The sequence below is a fragment of the Gracilinanus agilis genome, chromosome 3, assembly GCF_016433145.1.
Source record: "Gracilinanus agilis isolate LMUSP501 chromosome 3, AgileGrace, whole genome shotgun sequence".
NCBI classification, from domain to species: domain Eukaryota; kingdom Metazoa; phylum Chordata; class Mammalia; order Didelphimorphia; family Didelphidae; genus Gracilinanus; species Gracilinanus agilis.
The window spans coordinates 92,244,987-92,266,305 of record NC_058132.1 but is presented as its reverse complement, the minus strand read 5'-3'; the positions used below and the strand labels follow the sequence as shown (position 1 = coordinate 92,266,305).

At 46.3% G+C, this 21,319-nt stretch overlaps 1 protein-coding gene across 1 annotated transcript in view; it reads right to left on the bottom strand.

The window, feature by feature from the left end:
- The window catches only part of INPPL1 (inositol polyphosphate phosphatase like 1), a 35,477-nt gene extending 14,215 nt beyond the window's left edge, over nucleotides 1–21,262 (bottom strand). Inside the window, exons 1-15 of the mRNA XM_044668907.1 lie at nucleotides 21,036–21,262; nucleotides 16,819–16,882; nucleotides 16,141–16,285; nucleotides 15,833–15,971; nucleotides 15,105–15,251; nucleotides 12,161–12,254; nucleotides 11,926–12,015; nucleotides 11,351–11,449; nucleotides 11,010–11,160; nucleotides 8,573–8,679; nucleotides 6,660–6,762; nucleotides 6,006–6,202; nucleotides 2,064–2,181; nucleotides 407–503; nucleotides 107–245 (exon numbers count right to left, since the gene is read on the bottom strand). Of these exons, the coding sequence (XP_044524842.1) occupies nucleotides 107–245; nucleotides 407–503; nucleotides 2,064–2,181; nucleotides 6,006–6,202; nucleotides 6,660–6,762; nucleotides 8,573–8,679; nucleotides 11,010–11,160; nucleotides 11,351–11,449; nucleotides 11,926–12,015; nucleotides 12,161–12,254; nucleotides 15,105–15,251; nucleotides 15,833–15,971; nucleotides 16,141–16,285; nucleotides 16,819–16,882; nucleotides 21,036–21,262 (1,917 nt within the window). The remainder of the gene's footprint in view (nucleotides 1–106; nucleotides 246–406; nucleotides 504–2,063; nucleotides 2,182–6,005; nucleotides 6,203–6,659; nucleotides 6,763–8,572; nucleotides 8,680–11,009; nucleotides 11,161–11,350; nucleotides 11,450–11,925; nucleotides 12,016–12,160; nucleotides 12,255–15,104; nucleotides 15,252–15,832; nucleotides 15,972–16,140; nucleotides 16,286–16,818; nucleotides 16,883–21,035) is intronic.
- Nucleotides 21,263–21,319: the final 57 nt, after the last annotated feature.

Genomic DNA, 21,319 nt, shown 5'->3' with positions numbered 1-21,319 from the left:
CCTATGAAAGTTCATTAAAAATAGGTGCTTTTAATAAATACAGACTGTATATAATTAAATGAATTGCCCAACCCTGCCTAGATGTGCCTCTCCTCCAACTCCCAACCTGAATATCCATGTCCAGACGGTAATTGAGGTCCCCAAACCAGAATAGATGGGTGAAGCGCAGAGACATGTCAAATGCACTAAGCTGTCGATCACCCAGGGAAAGCAGTCGAAGGATGTCCAGGTAATTCTGATTCCTCCTGTGAAGAGGAGTTATGGGAAAAGGAGGTCACCCAGGGAGGCAAGAGAATCTCTAGAAGTCGGGAGTGGCCAAGGGCTCACTCAAGAGATAAACAACAGGCAATCCAGGGGAGGATAATGGTCTCTAGCAGGACCCAATTCCAATCCCAAAGTTCCTCACCGAGCAGTCTTCTCATTGCCAGAGGTGAGGTGACAATTGACAAAGCCAAACGAGGTGCCATTGAACATGAAAGAGACGCCCACTGCCCCTTTGTTACCTGTGGGGAAAGATGGAGGACCCAGGATGTAGATTGGAAAGGGTCATGTTACAAGGAAAACCACAGAAGGTTACATGGGTTGCTCCTCTCCCAAGCCCATTTTGCACCCCCTGACCCCACTCCTCCACCCTTCTTACTTAAAAAGGAAATGAGATGACTATTCTAGATAATAGACAGAATGGAAATGGAGTATCCAAACTAGAAAAACTCTTAGAGGTAACTTTGATGCACTCCTATTATAGAAGAAGACAAAATTAAGGAAGGAGCTCCCTAAACTCAGGTAGCCAGGAATCACTATGTAGATCCTCACAAGTGGGGAAGTAAAAAATGGGCCCACCAACACCACACTTCCTTCTGCCCCTCCACTGTCCAGGATATACCGACAGACACATCTACTAGAAACCTACAGCTCTGTCTGACTAGGGGACTCCAGGGCATCAGTGGATCAAATGCAGTGGCAGAAAGACTGTCAATCTAATGTAGCCACACACACCAAAATAAAAACCCTGGACATGAAGTCAGAGGGCCCAGTTTCAAATCCTGACTGCTATTAACTAGTATGGTCAAATCATTTCTAATCAGGGCTCTTAACCTGGGAATATGAAAGTGAATGTGGAAAAATTGCATATGTTATCCCTAATCTTAAACTGAAATGTAACATTTCCTTTAACTATGGATTTTTTAAAAAACATTCTAAGCATGGGTCTACATCTTTGTCATATGGAGAAAAGGGTCAATCTCTCTCTCTCTTTCACACACACACACACACACACACACACACACACACACACACCCTGAAATAGATGATATTCCTTAGATAGCTAAGATTTTATAACCTAGAATTTGAAAGCTAAAGAAGCCTTAAGAGATTGTCTTCTCTCCATTCCTCTGTTATACAGAAGAGGCACCTAAAGCCCACAGGGAGTAAACCAGATAAGATCACACAGCAAATCCAGCCTCTACCAGTGACAAGAATCTAGGTCTAATGATACCCAGTCCAGGGTTCTGTCTCCTATATCTGCCTGACTACAGGAAGAGTCTGAGCCAGGCTCACTCCTCACCCCTGCTGGTCATCCCAGCAAATCCAGGTACACGGAAGGTCACCAGCATCCCCAAATATGATATATATTTACCTTTTTCTCAATAACTAGCTTCTGATATTCAAGTCAAATTTAGGGGTCCCCCCCCCACCAACCTGAAATCATTTTTTATTTTTGTGCATTGCTAGCATAGGAGAAGGAAGACAGACAAAAAGTACAGTTCAGTGGGCTGGACCCCACTGGGGAGGCTAGAATAAGGGAGTCCTGGGGTGGGTTGAAATGGATGGGGATAGAGATCCAAGGGCCCAGCCTCACTGGGGTGGCCATATTCACATAGGCATTAGGGGTAACTCTCAGGATAACTGCTTTGGAGTCTCTTTTCCCTGACAAGGAAGCTGAATCCCAAAGAGAAGTCATCTGTTCAGGATCACCTAATAAAAAAGGAGCAGAGCCAGCACCCAACCCAGGTGCTAACTCTAAATTCTGGGCTTTTGTCTCTCATCTGTGCCCAGTCCCTCACCCAGGGTGTTGGCAATGCCAGTCTTCACACTGGATGTGCTGACGTGGCTGATGCGATTCTCGTGTTCTGGCTTCACCAGCACGGCCACCTTGATGTTCCACAGAGACTGCATGGCGATCTGGGGACATGGAGGAGAGGAATGTGTCATTGGGCTAAGGTCTAAGCTCTCTACCACACCACAAGAGTCAAGGACAGGGGCAGCTGGGTGACTCAGTGGCTAGAGCCCCTGGCCTGGAGATGGGGGCTCAGACACTTCCTAGCTGTGTGACTCTGGACAAATCATTTAACCCTCATTGCTTAGCCTTTACCACTCTTCTGCCTAGGAACCAATACTTAGTTCTATGACAGAAGGTAAGGGTTAAAAAAAAAAGTCAAGGGTCGAGCTGGGAATTGAACATGAGATATTGAATGTCAAAAACTGAAAAGGACTTTGGAAAACAAAACATCAGAACTAGAAGGAGCCTTAGAACATAGAATGTCAGAGCTGGAAAGAACCTTGGGGCACAAAATGTCAGAGCTGGGTTGGGATGGGGGAGAACCTTAGAACACAGATGCTCAGAATTAAGAGCATAGAACATAAACTCAGAGCCAGAAGGGGCCTTCCAACTCCTCTTGTTACAGAAGAGGAAACTGAGGCTCAGAAAAAGAGGAACTTGTTCATGGTTATAGTCAATAGCAGAGGCAGAGCTGGAACCCAGGTTTCCTGACTCCCAGCCCAGGACACTTTTTGCAACCTTATTACTATGAGTCTGAACTTACATCATTCTCCCTCATGAGCTGGACTTTGGTTCATTTTCCCTGTGTTTGGCACGAAAGGTAAGACTCTGGACCCAGAGAATTGGCCTGCTCCTCCCCATTGACCCCAACTTCCCAGATGATTGACTCTGCTCACCAAGCCAGGGCTACGTGGTGAAGTGAAAATCCCAAAGCCCAGCTATCAGAGGCCTGGTTCTTCCACAGCCTGTGTGACCTTGGGAAGTCCTTTCTCCTTTCAGAGCTTAGCTTCTTCCTCAGTCAAACATAGTAGAGTTAGACTTGGTGGTCTCTTAGCTCTGACATTCAATGGCCCTATGGCTCCCAGCTGGGAGCTCTCTTTGAGCTATTTTTCATATAATGGCTAATATTTACATAGTGCTTTAAGGTTTGCAAAACACCTTAAGTCTACCAATCTTCACAACAACCCTGTCAGATAAGTGCTATTATTTATCCCCATTTTAGAGGTAAAGAAACTAAGGCCAAGAGAAGTAAAATGACTTGTCCAGGGTCTATCTAGTTACTAAGTACAAACCACAGCTTTTCTGGTCTTGAAGAAGTTATAGGATCATAGAGGAAGCTGGTGGTCCAGTGAATAGAGTACGGGAGTTGGAGTCAAGAAAACCTGAGTTCATATCTGGCCTTAGATACTAGTTTTATGACTCTGGGCAAGTCGCTTAACCTCTGTCTTGGTTTCTTCATCTATAAAATGGAGATAATAAATAAAAACACCTACCTCCCAAGGTTGTCGTGGGGATCAATTGAAATAATAATTGTAAGTTCTTAATAAATCAATCCTTCCCTTTCTCTTCCTTCTTTCTGTCCCTCTCTCCTTGCTTCCCTCCCTCCCTCCTTCCTCTTTCTCCTTTCTTGGTTAGGTGAAAGGGAGATTGTCCACAAAATTCAAAGGACAAGAACTCTGGATAGGTCTACTTCTAATCCAAAGAGCTAGTCTTTGAAAACATCCTTCAGTTTCTGAAATAGAGAGACCAGAGGACCAAGAGGTGGGAGTAGCTAGCAGAATCAGTTGCTACAAGAAGGTCAAGTCAAGGAAGATAAAAACTAGAAGTATGACCCTGGACCAAGCACTTGCTTCTCCAGACTCTGGTTTCTACCTTTGTAAAATGAAGGAGTTAAGAGGATCTCTTTTCCACCTCTAAATCTTCTGACAAGAAGTCACTGGATTTGGTCATGAGGACATCACTGATAACCTCCTGGAGAAGAGCTGTATATGTGTAGTGAAGGGCTGGAGGCAATGTCTGGAGTTCCCAGGAAGAGTGAGACAGGACAACCGATAGGATAGATGAGGAAAATTGGTGTGTAGACTGAAGGCAAGAAGCCAGCAGGGACTCAAGAGAGGGAACTCTCAGGGCAGCAAGACCCCAGAGGAGACGGGGGAAACCAAGTCGAGGCTTGAGCTGTCAGGTTATCCTTGAGCAAGGAAAAAGGGTGACCTCTTCCTGGGAGAAGGGAAGGAAAGATCCCTAACTCAATGACATTTTAAATGGAGAGCAGGGTTGATGATAAAAATATCCTCCCAACAATGACATGGGGGTGGAGAGTGCAGTTATTATTATCCTTAATTAAGGAGGAAAGAGACTCAGTAGGTTTTGGTGATTTGTCCAAGGATATACAGTAAGAGCCTGGGAGAAGACTCAAACTAGAACTTCTTAAAACTGTCAATGGTCCCTTGTTATTTGTGATTAGGCCAGAGAATCTTTTCAAGTGGCCCAGTCAGCAGCCCTACCAAGAAGTCATTCAGCTTTTTCTTGGGACCTTCAAGTGATAGGAAACTCATTCTCTAATAAGGCAGCACCACTGACTTGTGGAACATCTCTGTATCCCAAAGTTCTTTATATTGAGCTGAAAGTTGCTTCTCTGTTAACAGCTAGTCCACCTACATCACCACTATACACACTGGTCTTGCCCTCTGAGAAATATGCTAGAATGGGCTGAGGCAGAGAGGAGGAGAAAGCAGGAAAGGAAAAGGCAAGAGGGAAGAATTCAAGAAATCCTGGCTTTAGAAGTCAGGAGATCTGTTTCTGATTTCCAAGTGATTTCCATTATTTCCAGCTATGCTATTGTAAGTAAGTTGCTTCAGTGGGGAAAATACAACCAGCCTCACAGGGCTTCTATGAAGACTTAAAGAATGCATGTACAAATGCGCTATAATGATAAAGGCTATATCAGCCTGAGGAAGGAGGAAAGAAACAAGAATTTATCAACCACCTGCTCTATGCCAGGCACTGTGCTAAGTACTTTACAAATATTTCATTTGATCCTCACATTAATCCTGGGAGGCAAATGTTATTTACTACCCCCAAGTTACAGTTGGGAAAATTGAGGCAGAGGTTACAGGATTTATCCAGGATCACATAGTATTTTCAGCAGGATTTTAACTTCAGTCTTCCTAACTCCAAGTCCAACCTAAGTACCTATTTTAGCTTTTTGGGTAGCGTGTTTTATGAGAAAGATCATTGGATTTGGAATTGAGAGCCCTGGGTTCAAGTTTGGGCTGCCACTAACTACCAATGTGTGTCTCATGATTTCTCTTTATCTGTAAAATGAAAGGATTGGACTAATTCTCTGAAATCCTGAATAAATATGATCCCTCTTCCCCAAGATAGTCTGTTTCTTCCCCATCTTGCATTCTCTTCCACAGATTAAACAATCCCAATTTCTTCAAATGATCTCCCCATCCTGCTGGCTCTGCTCTGGATGACTCCCAGCCTGCCAAAACACTCCCTAAAATGTGACTGCAAAATGGGAGACAAAACACTTGAGATGTGAGCTGAGGACATAAGGGCTATCTCCCTCCCTGTTCTTGACATGCCAGTTCTCTGGCTTCTCAGCAAAATCTCTCAGAAGCTCCAAAGCCAGGCCAGGCTGGGTCTGTGTTTGCGATTAAAAGAGGGAGTCATGAGGCTTCCCCTTGCTCCTCAGGAGCCCTGGGGGAGGCTGAGTCAAGGGGAAGATCTAGGAGTCTCCAACTCCAACAAGCAGCCAAGCCTGCTAAACTAGAAGTTCTCCAAGGGCAGTCCTGTATCTCCTCCAACATCAAGCCCAGCACTCCACATTGAGGAAGTCCTCTTAAGGAGCCTCTAGCCCACAGCTAGAAAGACCTAAGCCTCCCATTGCTTCCCTCCCCCAAGGAGGTGACCTCACTGTGAACCCCTCTCACTTCCTCACCGCTCGGTAGTCAAGGTCGGTGAGATCCTTAAGGCCACCTCGAAGCAGGTCCAGCCACTCCCGGTCGCCCACAGAGTTCTCCTGGGTCCCAAACACGTAGATGTCATGAGGGATGGTCACAGTGACTTCATCCAGGGTCTTCCCCAGGCCTTTCGATGTGAACCATGAGGTTATGTTTTTGGGGGGCGGCACACTGCCTAGGTAGGGTAAGGGACAGGGCGTCAGAGGAAAGTGAGCAGGTGCTGCTTCTTTAACCCATGGACCTCTCTAATGACAACAGTAATGCAAGAGAAGGATGATGGCAACTCCAACTACCAAGACTGACAAATCCTTTTTCTTGCAGCTCTCTGGCTTGTTGATGAGAACACTGAGGTTAAATGTCTTGCCAAGGGCCATAGCTAGTACCTGTGGGCTCTAAGATTCAAACCCAGGTATCTCCTTACTCAGTCTTAGCAATCTTTCCCTCATGCCATGTCAGCCTTCTTTCTGAGGATCCCAGATCTCCCCAACTGTGGGCCCCAGGATCCAGGCTACAATTATCCCTAGTCTTAGCTTATTTCTATCTGTATCACTCCCAGGACTCCCTGTAGCTCTTGGCCCTCCCTCTTCCCTTGTGTGTAGCACGCCCTCAGCAAGTCCCCAAGGAAGACAGACCCATGTTCCAAGTGCCAATGAAGATGGAGATCATATCTGGCTCATCCTGGTTAGAGTGTTTATTCTTCATCAGCTGCAGTAACTGGCAGAATGCCTCCCGCTTCTGAGGAAGAAAGAGAGAGGAGCGTGAGCCAGGGAGAGGCTCTTGGACTTCCCATGTAACCACCGGACAAAATGGTACTGTCTCCCCAGCCTCCTTTGGTTCTGGCCTTAAAAAGGAGCTGGCTCCACAATCCCGGCCATCTACCTAAAGGACTGTCTGCGTCTCTCACGTTCAGCAAGGAATCTAAGAACTAACTACCCAGGGAGTTGACATATTCCACCTTGGGATCAGGGTCCGTCAAGGCCACTCTTGCTGGCTAAGTGTCCTGCCAGACCCCAGACTCTTATTTGCTCCTCCCTATATCAAGGGACAGAGTGATGTTGTAGTAAGATCCCTGACCCCACTGAGTCAAAAAAACAGGCTCATGTACTGATTCTTGGGCTTAGCTGAGAGAATCAGTGATAGTTCCTTCTCCCTGCTTTCTATACAAAAAATAAGGAAAATTATAGTTAAATTCCCTATTTCCCAAGAGTCAGCTAAAAGAAAATAATTTGAAGAAAAGCAGTCTTAAGGGAGCGCATGGTGATGGAGGAAGGATTGGTTTTGATCTGCCTGACCCAGTAGGGCAGAACTGGGAGCAGCAGGCAGAAGTTTTGAAGAATAAAAATTATCTTCACCAATGGAAAAAATTCAACAACAATGTGAGCTGTCCATAAGTTAAGTGAATGGGTTGTCTACAGAAGTAATGAGTTTCCTCTAATTGAATCTTAAAGCAAAGGCTGAATAAACATTCATTTATGACCTTAGACTCTTTAAGATCTCATAGGAGGATAGAGGGATGCTGTTAGGGTCTAGGTGAGATTAGACCTTGAGGGTCTCTCCCAATTCTAGGGACCTGTGAAAGTGGGTTGTTGTTTTTTTTAAACCCTAACTTTCCGTCTTACAATCAATAATGTGTAGTGGTTCCAAGGCAGAAGAGTGGTAAGGGCTAGGCAATGGAGATCAAGTGACTTGCCCAGGGTCACACAGCTAGGAAGTGTCTGAGGCCAGATTTGAACCCAGGACCTCCCATCTCTGGGTCTGACTCTCAATCCACTGAGCCACCCAGCTGCCCCCTATTTTTTGTTTTTTTTTTTTAAACCCTTACCTTCCCTCTTAGAATCAATACTTTGTATTGGTTCTAGGCAGAAGAGAGGTAAGGGCAGGCAATGGGGGTTAAGTGCCTTGTCCAGGGTCACCTAGCTATTAAGTTTCTGGGGCTGGATTCAAATTCAAGTCTTCCTAACTTCTGGGCCTAGTGCTCTACCCACTGCACTACCAGCTGCTTCATAAAAGCAAAAAGGGTGCTTGCTTTGGCAGCACATATACATAAAAGCAGAAAGGCTCTATTGCCTGAAAGGTGACCACCAAAGGATAATATTTTTTTAATCATAGTAACTTATGAATAATGTCTGGCTCTCCTTCTCCTTGCCTTAGCTAACTTCCCTAAGACTTGACTTTTTGTTCCCTAAAACCTATGAGCCCTGCCTTAACCTTTTAGTCTAAGAAATAAGTATAGTATAGTGAAATAAAGTCTGAAAACTTGGTTTTACTTCTTTCTTTGAGTCCTAGTTTCCTCCTCTATAAAACTAAGGAGTTGAACTAAATGATCTTCAGGGTCTCTGAAATAATTTTCTAACTTTTTCTTTAAAAAAAATTTTTAATAGCTTTTTCTACTCTTTTGTGTGGTCAACCTATAATACCAGTCATGCTGGGTCCAAGCCCTGGCCCTACCACAATCTGGCTTTTCTTGGTCTCATCATCACTTTCCTCCCTGCCACACATATCTCCTCCCTAACCACCTCCCCATCCCTCCATCCAAGTATCTTACCCTGGCGCTGACAAAGATGAAGTCCTTCCGCTGAGTCCTCTCTTTCTCCTTCTCAAACACAATGCCCAACTTATTCTGGACCCTCTGGGACTTGATGAGTTGTCGGACTAAGGGATATAGGGAGAAAAAGACCAAGTCATACATACATATCCAAAGACTACAATGCCCTGTTTGCCAGACACAACACCCTCCACTGTCCACTTTTCCACCCCACTCCAAGCACTTTCCCCAGTCTGTGTCATCTCCTCACATTGGAAATGACCTTCTACGGTCTCCCACTCTGGGACTATTTTATGTTCCTCGCCCCAGTCCTACCCCCAGGGTCACCAAGCACATGGGAAAATACAGCCCAGGAATTCTGCGGCTCTCCAGCCTCATGGTCACCTATAGGTTTAGGTCACTGCAGACATGGGGTAAATAACATTCTCCTCCTTGGCAATCTCTGTCTATGCCCTGATTGCAACCCCGACCTTTGTGAGATGCTTCCCGATGCTTTATTGCTAGCCTTGATCTCTTTCCTGTACCTCAGACCTTGAAAACTATACCTTGAGGACCTACACAAATGCAGCTAGACTTGGCCTCAAACTCACTGTATCCAGAACTAAATTTATGATCATGTTTCTTGTTTAAACTTGCTTCTGCTTTTGACTTCAGTCAACTTACTATTCAGCCTGTTCAAACAATCTTAGGTTACCAGAGACTCCTTCCCTTCCCTCCCCTCTTATATTCAACCAGTTACCTACCAAGTCCTGTTGGATTCCATTTCTGAAATGAGTCTTCAGTCACTCCTCTCTCCTCTCTTGCCTTAATATAAATCCTTACTACCACCAGCCTAGACCACCAAAACATTATCCTCATAGGTCCTCCTGTCCTTGATCTTCCCAGTTCCAATCCACCTTTCACATCTTAGAGATGTACTTTCTTATCAATGTCAGAAAATCAGTCCATCAATGCAGATTACAAATGGTAAAGCAGAGTGCTCCTGTAGAAAAATGGCCTGGCTCTAAAGTCAGCAGACCTGGGTTCAAATCCCACCTTTGTGTTATCTTATTATCTGTATGACCTTGGGCAATTTACTTTATCTCCTTGGACTCAGGATTCTTCATCAGTAAAAGCAAGGACTGGAGATCCTACAAAAGCCTTCTATAAGTTCTTAGATAAAAGCCTGAGCCACATAGAGGTTAAATGATTTACCTAGGATCATTTGGCTAATAAGTGTCAGAGATAGTTTTGAATCTTGATCCTCCAGCCTCTAAGCCTTTGTCTGTCTCTATAAACCAAAAGTATAGTCCTTCTTATCGAAACATCTATTCATAATGCCTACACTCAGAATTTTGTTGTTGTTCATTAGTCCTGTTGACTTAGTCCTGTGTGACCTCCATTTAGGGTTTTCTTGGCAAAGATAATGGAGTGGTTTGCCAATTCCTTCTCCAGATCATTTTACAGTAGAGGAAAATGACTGCGACAAACAGGATTAAGTGACTTGCCCAGGGTCACTCAGCTATTAAGTGTCTGAGGCCAGATTTGGACTCAGACTTTTTTTTTTCTGACTCCAGGTCCAGTGCTCTATCCACTGTATCACCTCACTGCCTCCGCTCAAAATACTTCAACACATTTCAAACAACTCACTTCAAACTCCTTGGCAGAGCATTTGATGCTTTTAACAATCTTTTCCAACTGCATTTATTTCATGTGACTCCAGCCAAACTAGCCTTGACTTTGCCCTAAGAACTCTCCTCTTGCTCTCTTCACATTCATGCTTTTTTTCACTGGTCTTTGTGCTTAGTAGAATGGTCTCCCTCTCCCTCTTCACAAGCTGAATTCTTGCTCCAAAAGTTCTAATGCCATCTGCAACAAAGGGTCTTTCCTAATCTCTAATGGGTCAGCAGACCAGACCCTCCCCACCTCAACTTCATAGCACTTTGCCTAGACTCCCCTGGTACACTTATCACGTACTATCCATCAATCAACATTTATTAAACACCTACTAAGTACCAGACTTTGTGTTCATCTTTGGAGATACAAAAAAGAAGCAAAGGATAGTCCCTGATCTTGAGGAGCTCCCAATCTAATAGGGCAGAAAACATGCAAACAAATATATAAAAGCAGCTATATATAAACCAGATAAATAGTAAATAATTAAACAGAAGGAAGGCACCAGAATTAAGAATTGGGAAAGGCTTCCTGTAAAGGATGAAATTTTAGTTGGAACTTAAAGTAAGCCAGAAAGGTCAATTATATTGTACATAACAACCATCAGAAGATGGTTCTTTGAGCCTCATCCCTCCGGCTAGACTTTGCCCTCCCTAGCAAAATATTCTATTCCCAGCTGGCCCAGGTAGGCTGAATTGAACGGGCCAAGCCTCCTGAGACTGCCCTGCCCTATGGGTTCTTCCCTTGCCTTTTTCTACCCTCTCTCCCTCTCCCTAGAACTCACTCCGGTCATGTGTGAATGTGGTCCAGTCCTCCTGGGAGTCCCGCTGCCTTCGGAGCAGTACAAGCCGTCCACCCTCCACATCGACACTCAACGTGAACTTCTGAGACTTCCCGATCTTGGTGAGGTCACTCAGAGTCACATCCAGTTTCACCTGCAACCGGATGGTCAAGGCTGGAGGGATGCCGTGTACCTGAGCTGTAGGTACTGACATACTGACAGACACCCCTCACCCCTTCCAAATGCCAGCACCTCTATCACCTTAACAGGCTCAGAACCCACTAAGACTACTCTGAGGAGGCCAGGACCCCCCTCCCCATCCTTCCCCTTCACCTTGCTCCCACCTCAAAGGCCTGCACAGGAATGCTCTTAGCTTTACGAGTAGATGGCTGGAGTGGGGTTGGGGGTGCTGTAGAGCTCATATCCTGCAGAGCCTTCAGGGCCTGTGGAGAGAGAGTCAAGGTAGTAATTAAGTCAGCTGTAAGGGTTAGGGGCTGACTCTTGGGTCAGCTTACTGGTCAGAGATAAAATGAAGATTTAAAGGTCAGGGGATAGATTAAAAGATCAAGCCAGGCTATAGGAAGGGGCTGAAAGAAGGGGAGGGAAAGAACATGAATCATGTAACCATATAAAAATATTCTTAATTAATCAATTAAAAAATCTTTTTTTTTTAACCCTTGTAATTCGGTGTATTGTCTCATAGGTGGAAGATTGGTAAGGGTGGGCAATGGGGGTCAAGTGACTTGCCCAGGATCACACAGCTGGGAAGTGGCTGAGGCCGGGTTTGAACCTAGGACCTCCTGTCTCTAGGCCTGACTCTCAATCCACTGAGCTACCCAGCTGCCCCAAAAAATCTTAAATTAAATAAATAAAGTAAAATAAAATGAAGATCAAGCCAGGGGCAGGGAAGCCAGATCACCTTCCTCTGGATGCCCGACAGGAAATCCTTTAGCACCGACAGTTTGAGGACCAGACTCTCCAGCTCTTGTTCTCCTGTCTGTGTTGAGCTCTGCAGGTAGAAGAGAGGAAGGGCCCCAGAGGTTAATAAAGGACAAGAGCCATCCTCACCTCCCCAGGACTTCAGACCTAATCCCAATACCCCTCCTCTGGGAGGAAGGAGAACCCCTACTCTCCAGCCCTAGCCCTAGTCCTACCTGTTGCTGTAGAAGCCGCGTCACCATTGGCGAGCTCTGCTGGTCGAACACCTTGGAAAGGATCTCAAGGCCAGACAGTACTTTGTCTACCTCGCTGGGCCCAAGGGAAGAAAGAAACATACAGTCAAAGGGAAGGGTGGTCAAGAGAAGTGGAAGTTCAAGGATTAAGCCATGGGATAGAAGAACCCAAAGCTAGGAATCAAGAGAATGGGCTCAAGCCCTAATCGGGCAATTTATCACTTATTTGACCCTGGAGCCAGTTATTTCCTTCTCAGTTTCCTTATCTCTTAAATGGGGCCGCAAATACTTCTTTCACAGGGAGGTTTTTTAAAATTATAAAAATTGGGGCTATTCTGTAGAAACCTTACAAGGGATTAGGAGAAAGGAAGGAAAAGGCAAACAGGCTCATTTCATCTCTCCGTGGCCAGAAAAAATTTTTGTTTTTTACTTTCTATCTTTAGCCTCTAGCATAGTGCCTAGTTTATGTAGCAGGTACTTAATAAATGTTTATTGAAAGAATTAGGATCATAGACACAGAATCTCTGAGCCAGAAGGATCTACAAAGTTTATCTAATTATAAGCATTAATTTAAAGCTGGAGGTCACCAAATAGAAGTCACCAAATTCAATCCCTTCATTTTATAGAAGATGAAATCAAAGCCCATTGAGGTTAACTGATTTGCCCGAGGTCTCTGGCTAATGTTTGAGGCAGGATTTGAATCCAGGTCTACCTGACTCCAAGTCTGACCTGATAGCTTGAAGAGAAATTCCTACAATCGAAATAGTCCACCATATATGAACAGAAATCCCCACCAGGCAGTAGTCATTTAATCTTGGCTTAAAGACATCCCTAAAGAGGAGTTCACCACCTCCTAAGGTAGCTCATTCCACTTAGAGAGAATGCTTATTTTGGGGAAACTTTGCCTGACATTAAACAAGTTTCTGTGAAGCCAATGCTAGGTGATGAAGATCATAAACAAATAAAAATGAAACAGAACCTACCCTTAAAGAATTTACATTTTACTGGGGGGAGAAAGGGGGAACAGGTTCATAGATAAGTAGATACAAAAACCCAACATAATAAATGCAAAGTAGTTAGGGGTAGAGCATGAGCAAATGAGAGAGTAACAAAAGGCTTCTTGAAAGAGGTGCAGCTAAGTGGCTCAATGGATAAAAAGCCAGGCCTGGAGATGGGAGGTCCTGGGTTCAAACGTGGCTTCAGATACTTCCCAGCTGTTTGACCCTGGTAAGTCATTTAACCCCCATTACTTGCTCTTACCACTCTTCTGCCTCCATGGTCTCCAAAATGTAAGGGGTAAAAAGGGGGCTTGACTTGATAAATTTTAAAAGGTTGTTTGCCAGGGAATTGAATAATTATCAATCCCCAATTAAAGAATAACCTCAAGTCAAAATGACTTTTATGGAAGTTTATTTACAAATGAGGAGAGGAAGAAGAAATAAGGAAATGAGAGAGAGGATAAGATAGGATAAGTAATCTAACACACTAGGTAATTTGCTCGGATCCCCTAGTTTAATCCAGGTAGATCTAATTAACCCTCAGGCGAGGGAAATCTGGCCTTCGGGCCTTGGAGGCTGATGAAGCAAAAGCTTCAGTCACAGAGTCTCAATTAAAAAGGAAGTTCCTTAAGAGAAATTCAGGAAGATTCAGTCTTTATACTCACCACGTGGAATTCCAAAGGAAAGATTTTAAGAACAATCTCTCCAAGGTCCAGAGCTCCTTCAAGTCCCAGTCAGGAACCAGAAGAAAAAACCCGAGCTCACTGAACTCTCTTTTTAAAGGGGCCTCTTTTTCTTCACTTTCTGTGCCTTGCTCTTAGTTTATGTGTCCAACCACAACAAACACTTTTTTTAGGACTACCCAGGAGGCAGTCAGTAAAATCTGATTTGTCACTCTAGCACACATGGGTCACAGACCACCCAACTAAGTTAAGTTAATTTAATCACCTTTGGTGATTAAATCTAAAGATGGGCAGGGTAGATTTAATCTCATTATCACAGAACTGATCCTATAATGTTGATTCTAAGACAGAAGGCAAGGGTTCTTAAAAAAGAGAAGAGAAGAAAAGAAGCATCCCTTGAAATGAGTCTTAAAAAGAGTTAGGGGCACCAATAAGTTCAGGTAAAGAAGGAAGGCACTGGGTACAGCTAAGCGGCTCAGTGTCGGGGTGAGAAAGGCAGCTAAGCAGCTCAGTGGATAGGGAGCCAGGAGGTTCAAATATGGATTCAGACACTTCTTAGCTGTTCCACCCCGGGCAAGTTACTTAACCCCAATTGCCTTGTCCTTGTCCTTACTGCTCTCCTGCTTAGAACTGATCCATAGTATTGATTCTAAGATGAAAGGGGTAAGGGTTTTTTAAAAAAAGAGGGGATTCCAGACCAAGTTCATTTGTGCAGGATAGGAAATGATGAACTGTCAGAGAGAACAGCCAGGAATTTTGATTAAGACAGAGAATATATCAAGCAGAAGAATATGAAATAAAATCAGAAAAGTAGGAGGGAGCCAGATGATGGAGGGTTCTAAATATCAGGCTGAGAATTCTGTATTTCCCTCCGGAGGCAATAAGTGCTGAGGATGCCACTGCCAGGGCCCCATGAGGGCAAGGTCACTTTTACTTTTGTCTCCACATCTACAGCACTGACTTTAAAAGGGGTAAGTGATTAATCAATGTTTGCTGAATTCAAAAATAAAAACGGGTGTCTAGGAGACAGGACTTGGATATCAAGCCTAAATTTGCCTCTGACTCTCATCCATTGCTCCTCCTGGTCCTGCCATCTCATACCCAGCAGAATTGGCCCATTTCCCCGTCCCCAGGACAGCTCTTCTAATTAGCTCTGGTCTGTGGCAGAAGGAATGTATAGCACAGAGGAGGAGGAAATATTACTAAAGACCAAACAGGCTTGGGAGGTCAAAGGTAAGGGGTTACCTGTGTAGCCTCCGGCAGGAAGTCACCAGGGTTCTGGTTAGGTGAGGAAGGCTGCTGGCTCCTCCCCGAACAGCTTCTAGGTCCAGCCCATAGCTGCCTTTCAGGTACTCGTGGGAGACGGTGACAGTGCTCAACCCATTGGGGGCACTGTAGTGGGCAGAAGAGTGAAGTTCAGGGGAGGAGGCCCCCCCCCAATTTCCTCAGCTGTCACCTCTCCCACCCCATCTTGCCCCGTGGAAGCCTGAATCACAAAGGTGGAGAATGCTCCGGTCAATGGCTCCTTAGCATGAGGGCAGCAGCAATTTCAGGCAAGATGAGCTACCTGGGGGAAGTATTACCTCTTTTGGGGGGCCAGGGGGAAAAGGAGACAGATCTCACATCTCCAGAGCTAGAGACAGGGAGGGATCTTTTTGGGAGCGGTACCAGAATCTGATATTTCCAGGGACTGAGGCAGGTGTGTTTGAGTTAGAGTAGGAGAAGTTTACTTCTCTGTGAAAAAAGGTCATTTTTTTTTTAAACCCTTAACTTCAGTGTATTGTCTCATAGGTGGAAGATTGGTAAGGGTGGGCAATGGGGGTCAAGTGACTTGCCCAGGGTCACACAGCTGGGAAGTGGCTGAGGCCGGGTTTGAACCTAGGACCTCCTGTCTCTAGGCCTGGCTCTCAATCCACTGAGCTACCCAGCTGCCCCAAAAAAGGTCATTTTTTAAGGAGAGAGATGGGACTTACCTCTCTGTGGCAGAAGCAGTGGAGGTCTCCAGGCTTGGTGGGGGACTGCTGGGCCGAGCCACACTGCCACTGCTACTGCCTGCAGAAAAGCTGGTAGAGCCCGAGCGAGGAGGCAATGGGGGCTTCTCATCCTCTCCATCTGAAAAAACCAGCAGAGCTATCTAGAGAGGCTCGCCTAATGCCCAGCTCCAATCCAGCCCCTGGAGCCTCTATCTCTAGGTTGTCACCCTAAAGGGTGTGGGGCAGGGGAAAGGGAAATGGCAATTCAAGCAGAGAAGAAAGGGATGAGTTTAGGGACCAAGACTTACCTGAGTAGTCTCGCTCATCAGGGACTTCAGCCTCCCGTTCCACAGGCAGCAAAAGGGCACATACCAGACCCTGGTTGGGCTGTGCATAGAGGTCAATAAGCTCCCCCAGTGTCTGAAAGCGGCGCACAGGGATGCCCTGGGATGACTGTGGGGAAAAGCAAGAGGTAGGAGAGGAGTCAGTACTGGAGAGGAAATCAGTGTCAGGTGAGAAAGGGATGACTATGTGCCTAACGTATAGCAGGCTCTTAATAAATGCTTGTTGAGGGGACAGCTGGGTAGCTCAGTGGATTGAGAGCCAGACCTAGAGACAGGAGGTCCTAGTCTGGCCTTAGACACTTCCCAGCTGTGTGACAAGTCACTTGACCCCCATTGCCTACCCTTACCACTCTTCTGCCCTTGGAGCCAATACACAGTAATGACTCCAAGATGGATGGTAAAGGTTTAAAAAAAAAAATACTTGTTGAAGGAATTACCACAGTACTAGAAGAGACTACAGAAAGCAATCTAGAGAGTATAAAGGGACTTCCAAAACCACTGAGTCCAACCTCCTCACTTTATAGATGAAGAAGCACAGGTCTAGAAAGGTTAAACAATTTGCACAAAGCCACACAGCTTGTCTAAAGTGGATGTGAACCCATTACTAGACAGAAGAAGGAAGAATTGACTGGAATCTCCCACCTGCACTGCCAGGAAGTCTTCTCCATCAGGTAGGATCCGGTAGGTATGAACATGTTTCTGGTACCTGTTAGGGATGAATAGCATAAAAGATTAGGCCTCCAGCCTGGACTGGGGCCCCCAATCCCCAGCTGCCAAACTGCCACCACCACCCCCAAAAAAAGCCCACAAACAGAAAGACCAGAGTAAGCTTCCAATGTAGCCCCCTAGATGTTGGCACAATAGGGAGGAAGCCAGGCTGGGTGAAGGCAGTATGCCCTGTTTGTGCTGCCCCAGGCAACAGGCAGGGCCTTTGTCAGCTTCCCCAGCTGTCTAAACACTCTCCTACCATCATCTAACCATGTCCCTCCCCCAACCAGGTAAACTTCAGGACAGTCCCAGGAAAGGTTACTATATGTGTGTGTGAACATGTTTAGCATATGTGTATGTATATACATACATGCATAAATATACATTCTCTGTGTGTGCAAGAGAGAGAGAAAGAAAAGTTGGAGAGAGAAACAGAGAGGAGGAGGGAGGTATGAGGGAGAGAGAGAAAGAAAGAGAGAGAGGAAAAAAAAGGTGGAGAGAGGCAGAGACAGAGACATAGAGAAGAGGAAGGAAGTATGGGGAGAGAGAAAGAGAGAGACAGAGACAGAGACAGAGAAAAGGTGGAGGATATAGGGAGGCAGAGAGACAAGAGAGACAGAGAAGAGGAGGGAGGTATGGGGGGAGAACACAGAGACAGAGACAGAGAGACAGAGAGAGAAAGAGAGACAGGCCTGTTCACTTAACCTTGCCCAGAGACAGGCTTGTGAATGGGGAGAAGAAATACTTTTGTCTTGAAGGGTATGGGCTAGTTGGGGCTGGGGAGGTGGGACTGACAGAGGCAGAAGGTGCTGGGTGGGCACTGACAGACAAATGGCAACAGCTGAGCAGAAGGAAAGGACAGCTGTCATTCCATTGGCTCTTGCTGGCAGCATCAAAAGTCAGATCTGGACTCAATGACTAGGGGGGCTTTTTTTAGAGGAGGGGAAGGAAGCAGGTCCTATACCATGGATCAGGATTCTAAGTGAGGAGTCAACTCACCCAATTCCTTTATTTTACCAATGAAGAAAATGAGGCACAGGAAGTAGATGGGACTTAGCCAGTAAATCACAAATAGCAGCAGAGCTGGGATTAGAACTCAGCCCTTCTGCCTTCTCTAACCCAGAATCATCAGAGGGTATCATATTTGTGAGGGTAGGGCATTTACAATTCTGTTAGCCAGACACCAATAGCCCCAGGAAGACACCTTGGTGTCAGGATCTTTTGAAAGGGCAAATGATATATCTAGCATTATTTCTATGTGCATGTGTGTGTGTGTGTATGTGTATTCGTGTGTGACTATGTGTGTGTATCAATGTGCCTCAGTACACTGAAATGGTCAGATTTATTTGGCATGCTTTGTTTGTATCTATGGGTCCATGAGTCCACTTATGGACATGTATGATTATGTGTCTGTAGGGGTGGCTACCTATAAAAATAGGTCTGCAAACTCACAAGCACAAGGGTTCTCATTCCCAGGACATTTTCAAGCTTACAAATAAACTTCAAAGTTTACAAAACACTTTCCTCACAGCAGTTCTTTTGGGGGTGTCTAGGGAAATCATTCCCATTTTACAGATGAGCAAACTAAGGTTCAGAGAAGTCAGGAGATTGACCCAAGGCCACGTGGAGAGTTTCACACTCGGGTTTCTGGATTCCTAGTTTCTGACCTCTCTACCAAATCTGAAAATGTCTACATTCAGAAAGATTAGAGAAATATCACAGTTAGGCCATCTCTTCCGGTCCACTTTTTTCCCACAACACTTCCCAGAATAGGACCCAGGCAGAGGGGATAATCTGACATCCCAGGTTCCATTCTCGGATAGGAATAAGGAGACTGAAGTCCCCGTGCAGACAGAGCTACCCTGAGGCAGTCTCCTGGCCTCCCTGGCTCCTTGGTCCTAGCCAACAAGTCTAGCTCTACCCACCCCCATATCACAGCTGTCCCCCACTCTCCACCAGCAGCTGACCTGCCTATCCCTAAGCCCCTATAATCGGGCATCTTGCAGGGGAGGGGACTTCTCAAAGAGGGGATGAGTTATATTCATCTTCCCATTCCTGCGCCTTAATCACACATATTGGGGTGGGGGTGGAAAGGGCAGGGACTTAAAGCACTTCCCTCCCAGGATCCACGCTATTCAGACAGCTGGTCCAAGAAGGGTCTCCTACCCACACTGAGCCCCACCCCACCCTCATCAGCAGGAGGTTACAGGCCCCAGAAAAAAGAGGATGTGATGGTGGTGATGGTGGGGGGCACAGGGAGTTTATAGGGGTGAGGGAAGAAATAAGGTAATGAGATAGGCGTATCCACTGGGGAACAGAGGGGACAGTGAATATATGTGCATGTATTCAGGTGAGAGAAGAGGAAAAAAAAAAAACAGAGATGAGGGGGAAAAAAAGATCTGGAAATAAACTAGGGAATAGAGGGGACAGGGTGGGGGGAGGAGTGGGAAGGAGACAGGGAATCAGTCACATAGAGCTCACCAGAGGGACCCAAGGAAAAAGACTTTATCTTCAAGGCATAGGAATGAAGGGAAACACAGATGAGGCAAGGAACAGGCCTTTCAGGCCTCCATGGAGACTCCCCAGAGATTTAAGCTGAGGCAAGGGAGAGGGAGGAGGGAAAACTCAGCCAGCTTCCTCAGATTCCCCAAACTATTATGTCCCAGACTTGCTCAGAGCCAAACTCAAGGGCAAGAGCCTTAAATTTGGAAATTGATGCTCACATTAACCCAAAGCCCAGCCCAGAAACCAAAGTTCTAAATCCCAACACCAGTGCTTCACCAAGCTTGGGACTCAGAGCCTGAATATCATCCTAAATATAACTGGCCTTAGAGAAGATGTGACAAAGAAGGTAGCTAGAAATAACAAAAGAAATAAATGGAGGCAGCACCCACCCCACCCCCCAGAAATACAACACCTCAGAGAAGAAAAAACCACAAGAAAAACCACTTTTCCCCTGGTTCTCCCCACTCACATATGTCCTATCTGCTGGCTTCAGCGGACTGCCTCCCCCCAATATCTTCCTGACATACAAGCACAAAAGCATATGAAAATTTATGCTGAAAATCAAAAACACTCTCCCACATCCCATTTTACATATTCACTCTCATTGAAAGTATCATTCACACAAGAACTCATCCTTACCCCTAATATATCACACACACAATTGCATACACACACATATGTGTGTTTCCACAAATATGCACCTTCTTATACCCTCCAATTCTGACATCTTGTGACTTTCACATTTTCACAATGCTCTCTCCCCATTATAAATAAGGCAAATTCTACTAGGGCTACCTTACACCACACACAGAGGAAAAGAGGAAGGAGGAAGGGCAAAAGGGAGTGTGGCTTCACCAGGAACTTGGGGGGCTGGGATTGGGTCCAAGCAGCTGCTGGATCCTTGTAAGAGAAGAAAGGGAGGGACACCCTGGGGTCAGTGAACCCAAGAGAGTATGAAATGACTAACCTCGACAGAATTAATGGACCTAGAGACATTCCAGACACCAGGACCACCCATGCATCATTATCTTCCCCCCCTCCCCAACCAAAAGGCACAAACACCCTCCTGGTGCCCCTGAGTCTCCCACTTGTGACATTCACATACTCTGAACCCCCAGTGTGTAGGCACACATCCACTCTCTTTTTGGGTCCCCACATAAACACCCACTGAGCTCCCAAAAGATCACATTCTGCACCTACCTGGCTGTCTTTCTTACACACTCTAAGCACTACCTACTCCGTCCCCCACCCCACCCCACCCCACCCCCCTCCACTCCTTACCCACATTCAGTCTCAGGGCTGTCCCACAAAGCCTTGTACCGGCCTCAATCTCCCCCTTTCAGGGGGTTCAAACACTCCACAGCAGCTAGAGCCCATCTATCCTGCGTCCCTGGCCTGCCTTCCTACCCAGGTGCTGGTGCAGACCCCCCCACCCTTAAAGCCCAAGCACCTCCGACTGCCAACACACCCACTGAGCCTCCCTTCAGTCCTCGAATCGCAGGTTATAGTCCGGAGGTCCTGGGATCCTCCTCTCCTCCCCAACTTTCGCGGTCCAAGGCCGTCCAACTGGGCCTCCCCCACTCTTTTAGGAACCCCAAAGATCTCCTCCCCACGGCCCCTTCCCCCGAGTTCCAGCAGAGACTCACAGCACGCAAAGGGCGAAGGCTCCAGGGACGCTCTCACTGTCTCGCACCAGGAAGCTGCCGTCCCGGCCCGCCCGGGCCAATAGCTCCTCAGCCGCTGCACGACTCAGGTCGCGGTGGTACCAGGCGGGGGCCGGGCTGCCCAGAGCGGCCCCGGGCCCCAGCCCCGCCCCGCCGCCCCCGCCCCCGCCCCCGCCGAGCCCCCCGGGGCTCGGGCCCCCACACGCCATGGGCCCCGCAGCCGGCCGGCCGGGGCAGGGCGGTCACCGAGGCCGAAAAGGAGGCGC